General features: G+C 46.0%; 1 protein-coding gene across 1 annotated transcript in view; it reads right to left on the minus strand.

The window, feature by feature from the left end:
- Positions 1-7860: 7860 nt before the first annotated feature.
- The window catches only part of atg7 (ATG7 autophagy related 7 homolog (S. cerevisiae)), a 183452-nt gene continuing 174282 nt past the window's right edge, over positions 7861-17030 (minus strand). The window contains exon 18 of the mRNA XM_078413787.1: positions 7861-8905. Within this exon, the coding sequence (XP_078269913.1) occupies positions 8873-8905 (33 nt within the window). The 3' untranslated portion in view covers positions 7861-8872. The remainder of the gene's footprint in view (positions 8906-17030) is intronic.

Genomic DNA, 17030 nt, shown 5'->3' on the forward strand with positions numbered 1-17030 from the left:
TATGGCTGTCTCTCTATCCTTAGGCGATCTCATCCCTAGCTGCCACCTGAAGCTACAGAACGCGCTGATCTAGGTGTGACACCTTTGGAGGCTAGACGACCACAAAGATATCATCAGCCCCTGTCATTACACTGCTAATGCACATCTCTACTCCGGTTTTTGTTTAGTTTAGAGATACAACGCGGAAACAGGCCCTTCGGCCCACTGAGTCCGCACCGACCAATGATCCCCGCACACTAACATTATCCTGCACACAGTAGGGGCAATTTACATTTATAACCAAGCCAATTAACCTGCAAACCTGTACGTCTTTAGAGTGTGGGAGGAAACCGAAGATCTTGGATGGTGACGGAGAGAAGGTACAAACTCCGTACAGATAGCACCCGTAGTCAGGATCGAACACGGGTTTCTGGCGCTGTTAAGTGTTGTGAGGCAGCAACTCTACCACTGAGCCACCGTGCTGGCCGCGTTTAGATCCACTACCCTGTGTCCCGCCTACACTCACCCTCCCACTCCATTCCTTCGTCTGGCTTCACAATTTGCAACTCTTCAATCCTTTTGTCTCACACCTTCTGCTGTTCTCACCTCTGGCCTCTGTCCAAACACTTGCATGTCCAGCCAAAAGCCCTCTCACCTGTGTTCACCTTTTACCTGCCTTGCTTCATCCTTCCCCAGCTGCCGTCTGCACAACCCCCTCTATCAGTCTGAAGAAGGGTCCCAACCTGAAATGTCATCTATCCATCTTCTCATGGGATGCTGCCTGAGCCGCTGAGATACTCCAGCACTTTGTGTCATTTTCCACATGTAATAGATTGAGGTAGTCATGCACAGATACGGCCAATACTTTGCTTTTTTTCTGGAACGAGAGTCTCATTAATCAAAGGTCAGAGCACGAGAGGTGCTTTGAGGTTCACTAGATTCCACTGGACTCCCACCTATCAAACCCTCGGCTTGATCTGAATGTAATAAACACACTCCAAAGTCACTGAACACAGCTCGATCACGCATCTCCGACCTTTCTTCTCGATGACCACAGATTCAGCCCTCGTGCGCTTATCACCTGCTTGGACCTCTGCTTTGAAACATCCAACATCTGGAGTGGTTTCGACGATGTATAAGTCCACGCGAGTAGGAGAAGGAATCGTCTGCATTCTACTGTCCTTGAAATGCGTTTATTATACTTGGATGAAGGTGGGGATCTTACACCACATGTCTGACCAAGGTGCTCCTCTTGTTCTATGCTGACACAGCAAGGTGTTCTAGACTGTGGTGAGGGTGGGGCTGTGAGCATCAAGCACGCCAGCAATTTCCAAGACTTGGCAGGCACCTGCTTTCAAGATCAAGGGCGCAAGATCAAGGGCGTGACATCCCCTTTAACTTTGGTCTGGGGCGATCTTTGGACCTATTAAGCTCTAGGCAGAGAAATGGCTAAACCAGGCAGCTTCTGGCTTCTGTGGGGCAGGAGAAAACAGAGTGAGAGTTTGGAGTTCAGGAGAAGAACTTGATCTGCTGGATCTTTGAGACACCGCCCAATATGAATAGCACGGGTTCCCTGTCTATCGACAGACACACTCTGTACAACTCTGCACAGCAGTAAGAGCCCGATCTCCACCTGGTTTTCATTACCTTTGTCTACAGAAGGATCAGTACAACAGGCCACAAAAGAGACAGGGAAAAGCAGCAAAACAAAGCACTGAGTGAGGTGGGGCTGCAGTTTTCCCTCCAGTCTCTCGTTTCCAGCTGTGGGTCTCTACGTATCATATCATGGCATTCATAGCGAGGGGATTTGAGTACAGGAGCAGGGAGGTTCTGCTGCAGTTGTACAGGGCATTGGTGAGACCACACCTGGAGTATTGCTTACAGTTTTGGTCTCCTAATCTGAGGAAAGACATTCTTGCCATAGAGGGAGTACAGAGAAGGTTCACCAGATTGATTCCTGGGATGGCAGGACTTTCATATGAAGAAAGACTGGATAGACTCGGCTTGTACTCGCTGGAATTTAGAAGATTGAGGGAGGATCTTATAGAAACTTACAAGATTCTTAAGGGGTTGGACAGGCTAGATGCAGGAAGATTGTTCCCGATGTTGGGGAAGTCCAGAACAAGGGGTCACAGTTTAAGGATAAGGGGGAAGTCTTTTAGGACCGAGATGAGAACGTTTTTTTTCACACAGAGAGTGGTGAGTCTGTGGAATTCTCTGCCACAGAAGGTAGTTGAGGCCAGTTCATTGGCTATATTTAAAGAGGGAGTTATATGTGGCCCTTGTGGCTAAAGGGATCAGGGGGTATGGAGAGAAGGCAGGTACAGGTTACTGAGTTGGATGATCAGCCATGATCATATTGAATGGCGGTGCAGGCTCGAAGGGCCGAATGGCCTCCTCCTGCACCTATTTTCTATGTCTATCTCGAGGCTTTCTCCCACGTGGAACAGCGCCGTAGAGAAACCTACTTCCCACTCTGGGCAATCTGGAAACACAACGTTCCCGCAGCAGCAAAGGGCTCTGCAGGTGGTTTACACGACACAAGGTGGATGTTAATGATAGATGCTGTAAACAGAGACAGTCCAGCTATGGATTTGAACAGGAAGATGCAGGTGAGGTTACAACAGAGGCTCAGTTGAAAATGAGAATGTAAACATGTTTGTGGATAATTCTGCTCTATTGGCACCAGCAAAGTCAGGATCAGAGTGGGATCTGATAACAGTATTCTCACAAAGTGTGGTGGTGAATATGCGTCCTCTTCCTCCAGGTTGTGCCTGGCCCTATTTCAGGCTGCGCTCTCGTTCAGCTTCCCTGTCCCTCTCACTGATTGTTGGTTTATCATTGTCACTTGTCGAGCGACACAGAGCACTTCTTCATTTTGCGTGCTTTCGAAGTGGAACATCCGTACACGGATACAATCCAACCATGCAGAGTGTGGCGTTGGAGCTGCAGAGAAACTGCAGGTAAATGAAAGAGCGCAAAGACCACAGCAAGGTAGAGTGGTGGAGCGGGAATGCATCCAGAGCTTGGGAGGTCCATTCGAGAGTCTGATTACAGTGGGGGACAAAGCTGAACTTGAATCTGGTGCGACACGCTTTCAAGCTGTTGTATCTTCTGCCTGACAGGAGAGGGGAGAAGAGGGAATAACTGGAGGGTGAATGGGTCTTGATTGTGTTGGCTGCTTTCCTGAGGCATCGTGAAATGTGGACGGGGAGGGAGGTGGGCTGGGGAGGCTGGTTTGTGCGATGGACTGGGATGTGATGGGTGTATGGAACGGGCTGCCAGATGAGGTAGTTGAAGCAGACACTATAACAAGACATTTTGACAGGTACGTGGACAAGAAAGGTTTAGAGGGTTATGGGCCAAAGGCGGGCAGGTGGGACTAGTGTAGATTCTGCACCTTGGTCGGCATTGAGCAAGATGAGAAGGGCAATTGCCCTTGAGAAGGGGAGGCCATTTAAAACTGAGGTGAGAAGAACCTTTTCACCCGGTGAATTTGTGGAATTCGCTGCCACAGAGGGCAGTGGAGGCCAAATCACTGGATTAATTTAAGAGAGAGTTAGATAGAGCTCTGGGGGCTAGTGGAATCAAGCGATATGGGGAGAAGTTGGGCACAGGTTACTGATTGTGGATGTTCCTGTACTGAATGTCTCTATGACTCTGAGATTTTTTGCAGCCTTCCCTCAGATTCACTCTTGTGGATTGAAGGGTGTTTGGCAAAATGGCCACTAATCAATAGTTGTTTTTTTCCAATGTGGAGATCGCAGTATGAACACATTAAGTTGGAATAAGTACAAGCGAGTGGTATTTTTGAGCTCCTGGATGTTTGGTAGAGGTAAAAGAACAGATCTTAAAACTCTTATTTTTCTTGTTCATTCAAGGGATGTAAACTTCTCTGGCTGAGCCAGGATTTAATTGCTCATCGCTAATTAGAAACATAGAAAATAGGTGCAGGAGGAGGCCATTTGGCCCTTAGAGCCAGCACCGCCATTCATTGTGATCAAGACTGATCATCCACAATCAGTAACTCGTGCCTGCCTTCTCCCCATATCTCTTGATTCCACTAGCCCCTAGAGCTCTATCTAACTCTCTTTTAAATTCATCCAGTGAATTGGCATCCACTGTCTTTTGTGGCAGAGAATTCCATAAATTCACAAGTCTCTGGGTGAAAAAGTTCCTTCTCACCTCAGTTTTAAATGGCTTCCCCTTTATTCTTAGACTGTGGCCCCTGGTTCTGGACTCCCCCAAACATTGGGAACAATTTTTTCCTGCATCTAGCTTGTCCAGTCCTTTTATAATTTTATACGTAATTGCCCTTGAGAAGGGGAGGCCATTTAAAACTGCGAGAACTTTTTCACCCGGTGAATTTGTGAAATTCTCTGCCACAGAGGGCAGTGGAGGCCAAATCACTGGATGAATTTAAGAGAGAGTTAGATAGAGCTCTGGGGGCTAGTGGAATCAAGGGATATGGGGAGAAGTTGGGCACAGGTTACTGATTGTGGATGATCAGCCATGATCACAATGAATGGCAGTGCTGGCTCAAAGGGCCGAATGGCCTCCTCCTGCACCTATTTTCTATGTTTCTGAGGTGGTGATGAGCAGCCTCCTTGAATCACTGCAGTCATCCATGTTTAGCTAAAGCCACAACGCTGTTGGGTGGAGAGTTCCACCATTTTGACCCAGCAATGGTGGACGAACTGCTATGTATGGCCATACAGGAAGGAACTGCAGGGGCTGGTTTACACCGAAGATAGACACAAAATGCTGGAGTAAATCAGCGGGACGGGCGGCATCTCTGGAGAGAGGGAATGTATGGGCATGTCCGTATGGCGTGCAGGTTTGAGGGCATCGTCCAGCTTTGCATGGGAATGATTGGGGAGTAAATGGTGGAGATGAAAAGTTGGGCCCAGGTTGATAACTATTCGTGCAATGCTGCTGTTCACTCATAGTCCTCCTGCCAACAACTGGGAATGTTTTATTTTTAAATTAATTTTTCAGGATGTGGGCATCCGTGGCGAGGCCAGCAGTTACTGAGGCTGAGAGGACCCTGGTGACCCATCTTCTTTCACTGCTGCTGTCCCACTGGTGGCAGGTCACCCACTGTGTTATTGGGGCGGAAGGGACATAGGAGGAGGAGCGGCAACTGCAAAATACCAGAGGGACATTGTCCAGGTCGGGATGACGTGCGGCTTGGAGACAACCCACATGTGGTGGTGTTCTTCTGTGCCTCCTGCTCAATAGACAATAGGTGCAGGAGGAGGCCATTCGGCCCTTCGAGCCAGCACCGCCATTCAATGTGATCATGGCTGATCATTCTCAATCAGTACCCCGTTCCTGTCTTCTCCCCATACCCCCTGCTCATGTCCTTCTTAGTGATAAAGGTGGTGAGTTTGAGAGAGCCTGCTGGAGGAGTCTAGCAGATAAACTGCTCTGCATTTTGTAGATGCCACACATCATTTTGTTTACTTTAGTTTAGAGATACAGGGCGGAACAGTCCTTTCGGCCCACCGGGTCCGAGCTGACCAGCGATCCTTAGCTCTATCGTACGCACACTCTATCTTACACGCACATTAACTTTATCCTACACACACGCTGGGGACAATTTTATATTTACACCAAACCAATTAACCTACAAACATGCACGTCTTTGGAGTGTGGGAGGAAACCGAAGATCTTGGAGCAAACCCACGCAGGTCACGGGGAGAACGTACAGACTCCGTACAGACGGCACTCGTGGTCAGGATCGAACCCGGGTCTCTGGCGCTGTAAGGCAGCAACTCTACCGCTGCGCCACCGTGCCACCCAAACACTGGTACGATCAGAATGAAGGGAATTAATTATTAGGATGGAATTGGGGTGACAGTCAAGTCAAATATGTAAAACAGAAGCACGTTCAGCCCTTTGAGACGACTCTGTCATTCAATTTCACATTCTGATTCTTCCTCCTGTACCCATCGAGGCCTTTTGTATCTAGAAATATAAATATAGGCTTCTTAAAAATATCCAGCCACTTAACCACTATTGTTTGTGATCTAGTTGAGTTTCTGGTCAATGACCAGCCTCTCTCTGACAAGGTGGTAGATGCAACAATAACACAATAGGCACCAGTTGGGGATGGTGATTGCCTGGCAAATTGTGGAGCAAATGTTACTTATCATCTATCAGCTGACATCTGAATCTAGTGCTACACGCTTTCAAGCTGTTGTATCTTCTGCCTGTCAGGAGAGGTCTTTTTTTAAATTGTGGCACCGGCTCATTGGCAAATGAAGTGAACATTATGAAGTGAACATAAGTGAAGTGAACATTATGGGATCACCAATAAACATTCCCACTTACAACAGAAGCAGCAAATGATGGTCGCTTCCAACAGCGGCACGGTGGCCCAGCGGTAGAGTTGCTGCCTTACAGCGAATGCAGCGCCGGAGACTCAGGTTCGATCCCGACTACGGGCGCCGTCTGTACGGAGTTTGTACGTTCTCCCCATGACCTGCGTGGGTTTTCTCCGAGATCTTCGGTTTCCTCCCACACTCCAACGACGTACAGGTATGTAGGTTAATTACTGGGTAAATGTAAAAATTGTCCCTAGTGTGTGTAGGATAGTGTAAATGTGCGGGGATCGCTGGGCGGCGCGTACCCGGTGGGCCGAAGGGCCTGTTTCCGCGCTGTATCTCTAAATCTAAAAAAAAATCACACAGCTGGAGGAATTCCTGCAATGATAAAGGGATGATTGATTTCCAACAGTCAGAGGCAGCTTCCTTTTCACGAGCTGTGATTCCGTCCACTGTGATGTGGACCCATTTTCCGGGGCTCCTCGATACACTATTGATTAAATTGCCGTTAGCATTGAAGGCTGCTGCTCTTATTTCATCTCTGATATTTCATCGCTATTTGGTCCATGTGGCGTGGTCTGGAGTCGGGTAGAACTGGTAAACTTCGGTAAGACCAAGGATCACAGAAGTACCGACTATGTTTATCAAACAGCGTAGGTTTACTAGGTTAATTCCCGGAATGGCGGGACTGCCGTATGTTGAAAGACTGGAGCGGCTAGGCTTGTATACACTGGAATTTAGAAGGATGAGAGGAGATCTTATCGAAACATATAAGATTATTAAGGGGTTGGACACGCTAGAGGCAGGAAACATGTTCCCAATGTTGGGGGAGTCCAGAACCAGGGGCCGCAGTTTAAGAATAAGGGGTAGGCCATTTAGAACTGAGATGAGGAAAAACCTTTTCAGTCAGAGAGTTGTGAATCTGTGGAATTCACTGCCTCAGAAGGCAGTGGAGGACAATTCTCTGAATGCATTCAAGAGGGAGCTAGATAGAGCTCTTAAGGATAGCGGAGTCAGGGGGTATGGGGAGAAGGCAGGAACGGGGTACTGATTGAGAATGATCAGCCATGATCACATTGAATGGCGGTGCTGGCTCGAAGGGCCGAATGGCCTCCTCCTGCACCTATTGTCTAGTGTAAGAGCACGCTTAGAGTTAACGCACCACTCTTAATCATATTCTCTACCAGAGGTAGTAGAGTTTAAAAAAAAATCAAGTAATTTCAACAGCCCTTTGTATCTTCTGTGGATAACAGATTAGAATATTAATTATTGACAAGAATGCTGGTGGCTTTTGTTGGACCCCTAGTGATAGCAGTGTGAGGTTATGAAAACAGTAGCAACGGGTAGACATTGCCTCAGGGTGTTTCATCAGTCTAACATCTCATGTTGAATCAGCTCCCTTATTACTGCTGTCGGAGTTCAATCCGACACCCCGAATGTTCTTGACAATTACCAACAAAAATCCCAACCTTCTGCCTCTCCCACTCTCACACCAAACTCAAAAACATAAAAGTTCGTAAATAAGGTTTATTTGAATGTTTCAGGCCGAGATTTCATTTTAGCGCTGTGTGTTACTCAAGGCAATGGACTGGTGACACAACGAATGAATGGCTTCGTTCAAATAGCCGCATACCAAACCACAAAGGGAGATTGGCCAGATGGTATTAGCCTGCAGGTTTTTATTCTTGTCATCATTCAACACCAACTACAGCGAGTGTAACAGCAGTCGAATGGCACAAACAAAAGCATGTTCATTTTCAATTCCTATGAAATCACCCATTTATAATCGTGTAGTATGTAGGTAGTAAACATTGCATGCTGACTCCACCAGCACATACACATGCAGTTGTTTCAGGGCTGCAGAATGTGAAAAAGATGTTCATTTTGCACAAAAAAAACTCCTCATATTTTGTTAAAATGATCACAAAAGACTATTGGATAGACACAAAAAGCTGGAGGAACTCAGCGGGTCAGGCAGCATCTCCAGAGAGTTCCTCCAGCTTTTTGTGTCTGTCTTCGGTTTAAACCAGCATCTGCAGATCCTACACAAAGACTATTGGCTTGCACTGACCAATAAAAAAACCCAATAAATTTACATTGGGAAAAACAAGTGACCCTCATAAATTGGTATTTTCAAGAAATAATTGAAACTTCAACAAATGTTTATGTCCCAGTTTAGCAGGATGGATCATTTGCTCCAATACTTGGCTGTAAATACATAGAATAAGTTTGAATATATGCTTTGACATCCAGATGTGAGATTATTGCTTTTATTGCTGATGCCTTGATAATAATCTCTAGACTGCTGTCTGGCTGAAAGTGCGGTGAACATTTACCTATTTTCAACTCCAAAAAAAACATTAGGAGATAAAATGTATTTATTGAAAACAAAGTGCTTCTTAATTAAGCCAAATGTACCAATGGAAATGACAATGAATGCTCAACCTGTATCAGGGTGGCTGTTATTGCAGTTTAGAATTGCTTTCTGGAAAGGGTTTTGGGATCAGCCCTTCAGGTTGCAACTCGGTATCAAACTTCATCCTTTTGGTACCCGCAGACTGCTTTCAGAAGCTTTCATCGTCACTCAAATCCCATATCTGAAAAAGAAAGAATGAACCTTGAGTGCAAGTGGAAGAACAGTCACTGAGCCTTTGTGCAAAGCTTCCACTACAAATGCAGGAGACTCGTCTCACCGAGCCATTTCAGCAGAAATGGACAGGCCAGTCGGCTCGGTGTCTGTGTCAACCACAAGCATCCTCCCCACATTCCAATCACCTCTCCCCAGATCCCACTACTCCCCCACACAGAACGGCCAATTCATAAGTTCATAAAGGATAGCAGAATTAGGCCATTCGGCCCATCAAGTCTACTCCACCATTCAATCATGGCGGATCTATTTCTCCCTCCTGACCCCATTCTCCTGCCTTCTCCCCATAACCTCTGACACCAGTACTAATCAAGAATCTATCTATCTCTGCCTTAAAAATATCCACTGACTTGGTCTCCTCAGCCTTATGTGAATTACAGATTCATCACCCTCTGACTAAAACAATTCCTCCTTATCTCCTTCCAAAAGAAACGTCCTTTAATTCTGAGGCTGTGACCTCTGGTCCTAGACTCTCTCACTAGTGGAAACATCCTCTCCACATCCAAACTACCTAGGCCTTTCGCTATTCAGTAAGGTCCCCCCTCATTCTTTTCAACTCCAGTGAGTAGAGTCCCAGTGCCGTCAAACGCTCATCGTATGTTAACCCGCTCATTCCTGGGATCATTCCCGTAAATCTACCAACCGGTGCAATGTTCAGGAAACAGGTTTCTTTTGAGTTAACATGTCACCAGAATTTACATTTTATTCATTTGTTCAGAAGTAATTCTCCAGTATTCCCGTTCCCATTTCTTTGCACAGTGTGTACAGTTCCCATCCATTTTCCTTCCTGTTAATCCTCGGGGTGACCTGTGTAGGAAGGAACTACAGATGCTGGTTTACACTGAAGATGGACACAAAACGCTGGAGTAACTCAGCGGGACAGGCAGCATCTGTGGAGAGAAGGAACGGTATGACGTTTCGGATGGAGGCCCTTCTTCCGTCTTAAGGTTCTTGACCTGAAACGTCCCCCATTCCATCTCTGCAGAGATGCTGCCTGTCCCGCTGAGTTACTCCAGCATTTTGTGTCGACCCTCAGGGTGGGCTTGACTTCTGTGAGCTGTGAGGTGGCCGACGAGTCTTAAGCAAGGTGGCAGACCTTGCTGGAGGTGATGCGTGCGCGGTGGGACAGGCGAGCGGGTTGTTGGGGAGGTACTGCCCTTCTTCGGCTGTCAACGCTGAGCTCCCACGATGCTGCTAATCTGGAGCCTTCCTTTCTACTCTTTCAATAGTTTGAACGGGGTTGCAAGATGCGAATTCTCAACAGTTGGCACATTTGTTCCATTTTCTTCCAGGAGACTTTGAGAGTGTTCCCGAGGCATTTTCTCCGCTCTCCTGGAATTCCCGACACAGCGATAGAGTTCGGTGTGATTGTATTGTGAGCTTGGTGTCGAGCCTGCAGTCCACTCATTGAAACTGGTTGAGTACAATGAAAGCAGGTAACGTTGGACTGGCAGACAACCTGGTGAAGCTGAACATCTCAGCAATTGTCCAGTCATCTTATCGTATCTACATTTTCTGATTTAAGGGATTCATTCAACATTTCTTCTGCATCTGTTTCTAGTGTTGTATCTTGTCAGTGTGGCCAATGGCCTAAGCTAAAATGGTACCTTAGATACACGCTGATGAAGGTATGATTTGGCAATAGCCATCTAAGACATGTCCTCTATCACTCTAGGAATGGAACCCACGTTGTTTCCTCTGGACAGGTACATGGATAGGACAGGTTTGGATCAAACATGGGCAGGTGGGACTACTGTAGATGAGACATGTTGGCCGGTGGGCCGAAGGGCTTGTTTCCACGCTGTATCACTCTAGGCACATGGGGAGGTCATGTGTCTCACCACTCCCTGATCTCTCTTAGCATCCCATCCTATTAGATTGGCACCAGTGGGTAGATAATACTCCCCAGTATTGTTCTGTGTATAAAATCTTGCACATCTCTACACCAAATTTAAATCATTTCTCATTTACAAATTCATCCAAGTCTCCTTGAATTTCCAAGGTTGCTTCTTGAATACGCCTCCCTCTTTGGTACCATCTAGACATGTAACCAACATGAATCGCCTCTCATTTAGGTAATGGTTCAATAAAGGTACTTTAAATTCGTTAAATTAAAATTAAATTTAAGAGGTGTCCACAATGTGGTGTCGAGTATTCATTTGGTATTTTTGCTTTGTAAACGGATTGAGAAATGGGATTTTTACCACACTTAATTTGGAGCAGAGTCAACATTGTTGATTGCAAATATTTCAAATTGCGTCCAATGCGCTGAAAGAGTGGGAACAGCAACAAACAGCATCCAGGAGTAGTCAAATAACGGTCAAAACAGGAAGTAAATGAGCTGAGAATTCATTCAGGATGAAGAAATCATTCAGTCTGCTTCCTGTTAGGAATTAAAAATAGTGAACAAATCTCAAGCCCTGGAGAAAGATTGTGAATGGACATCATTCCCGTGCCAAACAAAGAAGAAACATTCACATGGGGGATTAATACAAGGTGGCATTGTGTTTTGAAAGAGCTGACAAATGCAAAGTTTTGAACGTGATTACATCCTCCTGCCCAGTGATCTCATCATTTAACATTATGTGAACGGGTTGAGCTGAGGGGGAGGGATTATTCTCCAATGCCATGCATAGACGAGAGATTTTAGTTTTATTGTTTGCCACATTTGATTGGCACAATAAATATGATTGAGAAACATGCTGAGAGAGGCCCAACTAATAAGAGACACTTTGTTTTGTGTTGGTGGGCTGGCCAACACATAAGGTTACCCAGATCCATTTGCACTTTGAACGAGTCAGCTAGTCTTTATTTGTTCGTCCAAAGTCTGCAGTCAAAAACTAAAAGAGCCATTTATATTGGGCCGGGTTGCCGGAAGTCCAAACACAACACTCTGCTGAATTCCCCTTTAAAATGCATCAAAGGTAGACACAAAATGCTGGAGTAAGTAACTCAGCGGGTCAGGCAGCATCTCGGGAGAGAAGGAATGGGTGACGTTTCAGGTCGAGACCTTTCTTCAGTCTGAAGAAGGGTCTCGACCCGAAACGTCACCCATTCATTCCCACCCGAGATGCTGCCTGACTGGCTGAGTTACTTACTCCAGCATTTTGTGTCTACCTTTGATTTTAACCAGCATCTGCAGGTTTTTTTGTTATACCTTTAAAATGCATCATGTCTCTTGCAAAAGCAATGACCAGTGCAGTCTAACGGGAAATGCAATGCGTAGAGTTCAGTTCAGTTTAGTTTATTGTCACGGGCACCGAGGTACAGCGGAAAGACGACAAGATTACAATCGAGCCATTCAGTGGAAAGATACAGGATAAGGGAATAACATTTAGTGCAAGATAAAGCCAGTAATGATGATCCGAGGGTCACCAAAGAGGTAGATAGTAGTTCAGCACTGCTCTCTAGTTGTGGTAGGATGATTCAGTTGCCTGATAACAGCTGGGAAGAAACTGTCCCTGAATCTGGAGGTGTGGGTTTTCACACTTCTGCACCTTTTGCCTGATGGGAGAGGGAAGAAGAGGGAGTGGCCAGGGTGCGACTCGTCCTTGATTATGCTGCTGGCCTTGCCGAGGCAGCGTGAGGTGTAGATGGAGTCAATGGAGTAACATGGGAATTATGCATTGCGTGAAATGATTAACTGTTATGTGACAATGATGGGCGTTTCCACAATTGAATCATGGGTGGTACCAATATGGAGTGTATTGATACACACAAAAGATCACTGGCAGCAACCACAACCCAGGAAAAGCTACCCTTTTGCATAGCACTGCCACTGCTATCTAACCGGCAGCAGTGAGAGCTGGCTGCCAGAACTGAGTGTCCTCCAAACTATGAGAAAGTCACTACACGGTGTGGTGGACGGGTAATACCACTTTCAACCTGTGAAATGCTGGTGAACGCAAAGGATGCCTGAGTCATGCCTGGGCAACAGTGTGGGCAGGACTTCGAATGTTGCAGGAAGGATGCTGGTTCAAACTGAAGATAGACACAAAAAGCTGGAGTAACTCAGCGGGACAGGCAGCATCTCTGGAGGGAAGGAGTGGGTGACGTTTCGGGTCGAGACCCTTCTTCTTGGCATTGTTTTCCCATCTGACATTTCCTTACCTCTGTGCCTCCCTCTCCCCTGATTCTCAGTCTGAAGAAGGGTCTCGACCTGAAACATCACCCATTCCTTCTATCCAGAGATGCTGCCTGTCCCCGCTGAGTTACTCCAGCATTTTGTAGTCTATTGTTTTAGATTTAGAGATACAGCGCAGAAACAGGCCCTTCGGCCCACTGGGTCCGCGCCGCCCAGCGATCCCCGCACACCAACACTAGTCCTACACCCACTAGCCTACACCCACTAGGGACAATTTTTTACATTTACCCAGCCAATTAACCTACATACCTGTACGTCTTTGGAGTGTGGGAGGAAACCGAAGATCTCGGAGAAAACCCACGCAGGTCACGGGGAGAACGTACAAGCTCCGTACAGACGGCGCCCGTAGTCAGGATCGAACATGAGTCTCCGGCGCTGCATTCGCTGTAAGGCAGCAACTCTCCTGACCGTGCCGTCTATCTTAGGACTTGAACTGTGCAAGGTTTTAGAGTGGTATGCAGGTGCATCCTTCATATTTGAGGGTGAAAGGGTTACTGTGGCCATACTTGCAATTCCTTCCTGATTTTTTGCATGCCCTTGCTGTGGATTGATTCCATCTCTAACGATCCCAGAGTATCTGTCCAATCACTAATTGCTTCAGTGAGCCATACAACAGTAAACATATCTGGTATTTTGAACTCTGGGACGGTTGAGATTTGCTGGCAGGTTATCTGTCATTGCTCAAGGTAGATAAGGAAATGTTGCCCATCCCCCACATGGCCCATAGTGTAATATAACACAGTTGAGAGGGGATTTGTGAGTCTGCAGTCAGACAATATTAGCACACATTAGGGTGTGTGCTTAAGTTCACCACCATGCTGGTCTGCTAAGAAAACATGAGTTGTATATTAGGAGAAAGCATAAACACAACATTGAAGTCATCACCTATTTTTAAGAGGAAGCAGGATTAATAAAATCAGCAGCTGCAGCTCATCTCTTTACACTGACAATCCAATAATTCATTCTTTGAGCACAAAGCGCTGTTGGTGGTGGAAGACATTTTAGACTTAAATCTCGGGCCGATCTTTAGTACTTCCGATGCTGTGTCTACTGGCTGATGCTGCAGTGTTGCAGTACGACTTCAAAATATTCTGAACTGCTGCAGGAAAGAAGCAGCTAGATACCAAGCATTCTTTAAGATTCAAAGAGAGACACAAAATGCTGGAGTAACTCAGCGGGTCACGCAGCATCTGTGGATAGAAGGAATGGGTGACGTTTTAGGTCGAGACCCTTCTTCAGACTGATGTCAGGGGGGCAGGACAAAGGGACAAAGGAAGGATATAGGTGGAGACAGGAAGATAGAGGGAGAACTGGGAAGGAGGAGCGGAAGAGAGGGCGAAGGTATTTATTCACAAAATGCTGGAGTAACTCAGCAGGTCAGGCAGCATCTCAGGAGAGAAGGAATTGGTGACCGAAGGTATTTATTCACAAAATGCTGGAGTAACTCAGCAGTTCAGGCAGCATCTCAGGAGAGAAGGAATGGGTGACAAATTTGTACCAGCATCTGCAGTTATTTTCTTACACTCTCTTAATAAAACATTAGATCGATATAGCAAAACTTGTTACCGCAAATACATAGAAATAACATGTCTACGGTTTACTCTACAACTTTAGGACCAAATGTTTGGAAATGAGCCTAATGGAAAATGCTTTAGAGGTTAATAGTTGTAGGATGAAGGGGAGTCTGGGGGCATATCATACACAGATGGCATCAAAGACTTAAGGAAAAGGATTAACTCTTTTGTTAGAGCGCACACCTGGGACACACTGTGTTTTGTTGCAGAGAACGGCAGGTGAGAGTTCAATGAAGTTTGTAATTCAGGAACATTGCTTCTGACAATGAAGACACAACCCATGCAAACACAAATCAGAATAATAGCATACACCTGCCATTGACTTTGAAGATGTCGGGACTTCATTTTGAAATGTTATGAATGGAGATGAAATGTCATGTTCTAAGAAATAATGCTGATAGTTTCTGAACAAAACGAATTGACTTTGAACTACATAATATTATGTGACTGATCTGGCATATCTGTTGAATTTTATTAAATCACTCTTTGATAACATACAGATATAGACAATAGACAATAGGTGCAGGAGTAGGCCATTCGGCCCTTCGAGCCAGCACCGCCATTCAATGTGATCATGGCTGATCATTCTCAATCAGTACCCCGTTCCTGCCTTCTCCCCATACCCCCTGACTCCGCTATCCTTAAGAGCTCTATTTCGCTCTCTCTTGAATGCATTCAGAGAACTGGTCTCCACTGCCTTCTGAGGCAGAGAATTCCACAGATTTACAACTCTCTGACTGAAAAAGTTTTTCCTCATCTCCGTTCTAAATGGCCTACCCCTTATTCTTAAACTGTGGCCCCTGGTTCTGAACTCCCCCAACATTGGGAACATGTTTCCTGCCTCTAACGTGTCCAACCCCTTCATAATCTTATATGTTTCGATAAGATCCCCTCTCATCCTTCTAAATTCCAGTGTATACAAGCCTAGTCGCGCCAGTCTTTCAACATACGACAGTCCCGCCATTCCGGGAATTAACGCCCTCAATAGCAAGAATATCCTTCCTCAAATTTGGAGACCAAAACTGCACACAGTACTCCAGGTGTGGTCTCACTAGGGCCCTGTACAACTGCAGAAGGACCTCTTTGCTCCTATACTCAACTCCTCTTGTTATGAAGGCCAACATTCCATTGGCTTTCTTCACTGCCTGCTGTACCTGCATGCTACCTTTTAGTGACTGACGCACGAGGACACCCAGATCTCGTTGTACGCCCCCTTTTCCTAACTTATATCAATATAATAACTGTGATTGCCTCATTGATAGGGCTCTTGCAACATCCATCAAATAAATATGAGTGCTTTGATGAGAATGAAATGAAAATTGTCTGCACACGAGTACTTGTAAGTAAATGTTCACAAATAGGCACTGGGCTAAAGGAGAAGAGAATGTGATTGAAAAAAAGTCAGGACAACGAGAACAATGCCATTCAGTGGAGGTAAAATAATTTGTTACAGTGACAATGTAGAGTTGCAAAATGGAATGGGGCACCATGCAGCTAACTACCAAGGAGGTAGGATGTTGTTGCAGTGTTCTGTGACAGGATTTAAATCCACCATCAGCTATTTAGTTCAAGGATATACGGAATTGTCCAACGATGGATGTCAAAGCTACAGTCAAGCAACCCAAAGGCAACAGAAAAGAATGAGAGGTGGGGGGAAGAAGTGAATTTGGGGATCGTTAGCATGGAAGCCATCTTTGCGACCTTGCACAACCTGGCCAAAGCTTGCGAATGTAAAGGGGGAAGAAAGGTGAGACTAAGAATAGATTCCCGGAGGATAGGGGCGGCACGGTGGCGCAGCGGTAGAGTTGCTGCTTTACAGCGAATGCAGCGCCGGAGACTCAGGTTCGATCCTGACTACGGGTGCTGCACTGGAAGGAGTTTGTACGTTCTCCCCGTGACCTGCGTGGGTTTTCTCCGAGATCTTCGGTTTCCTCCCACACTCCAAAGACGTGCAGGTATGTAGGTTAATTGGCTGGGTAAATGTAAAAATTGTCCCTAGTGGGTGTAGGATAGTGTTAATGTACGGGGATCACTGGGCGGCACGGACTTGGAGGGCCGAAAAGGCCTGTTTCCGGCTGTATATATATGATATGATGATATGATAGGTTGAGAGCTGGGAGGGGATAGGATATTTTCTCTGGGAAATGTTGGTAAATGAATGAAATCCAGCAAGGCAGTCTGGTGGAGCTGAACAATGCAGGTGAGGCATGACAGAGCAATGCAGATTAATGGACTCGTTAAATGCACTAAAGGCAGAGAACAGACAAAGAAGGAGGGAGGGATAATGCATCAAAGACATGGGCGTGAGGAATCACTTTACTTCGGGTGAGTCTGGTTCTGTGGAAGGAGGAGTTGGA

Source organism: Rhinoraja longicauda, chromosome 17 (assembly GCF_053455715.1).
Source record: "Rhinoraja longicauda isolate Sanriku21f chromosome 17, sRhiLon1.1, whole genome shotgun sequence".
In the NCBI taxonomy this organism is placed as follows: Eukaryota; Metazoa; Chordata; class Chondrichthyes; order Rajiformes; family Arhynchobatidae; genus Rhinoraja; species Rhinoraja longicauda.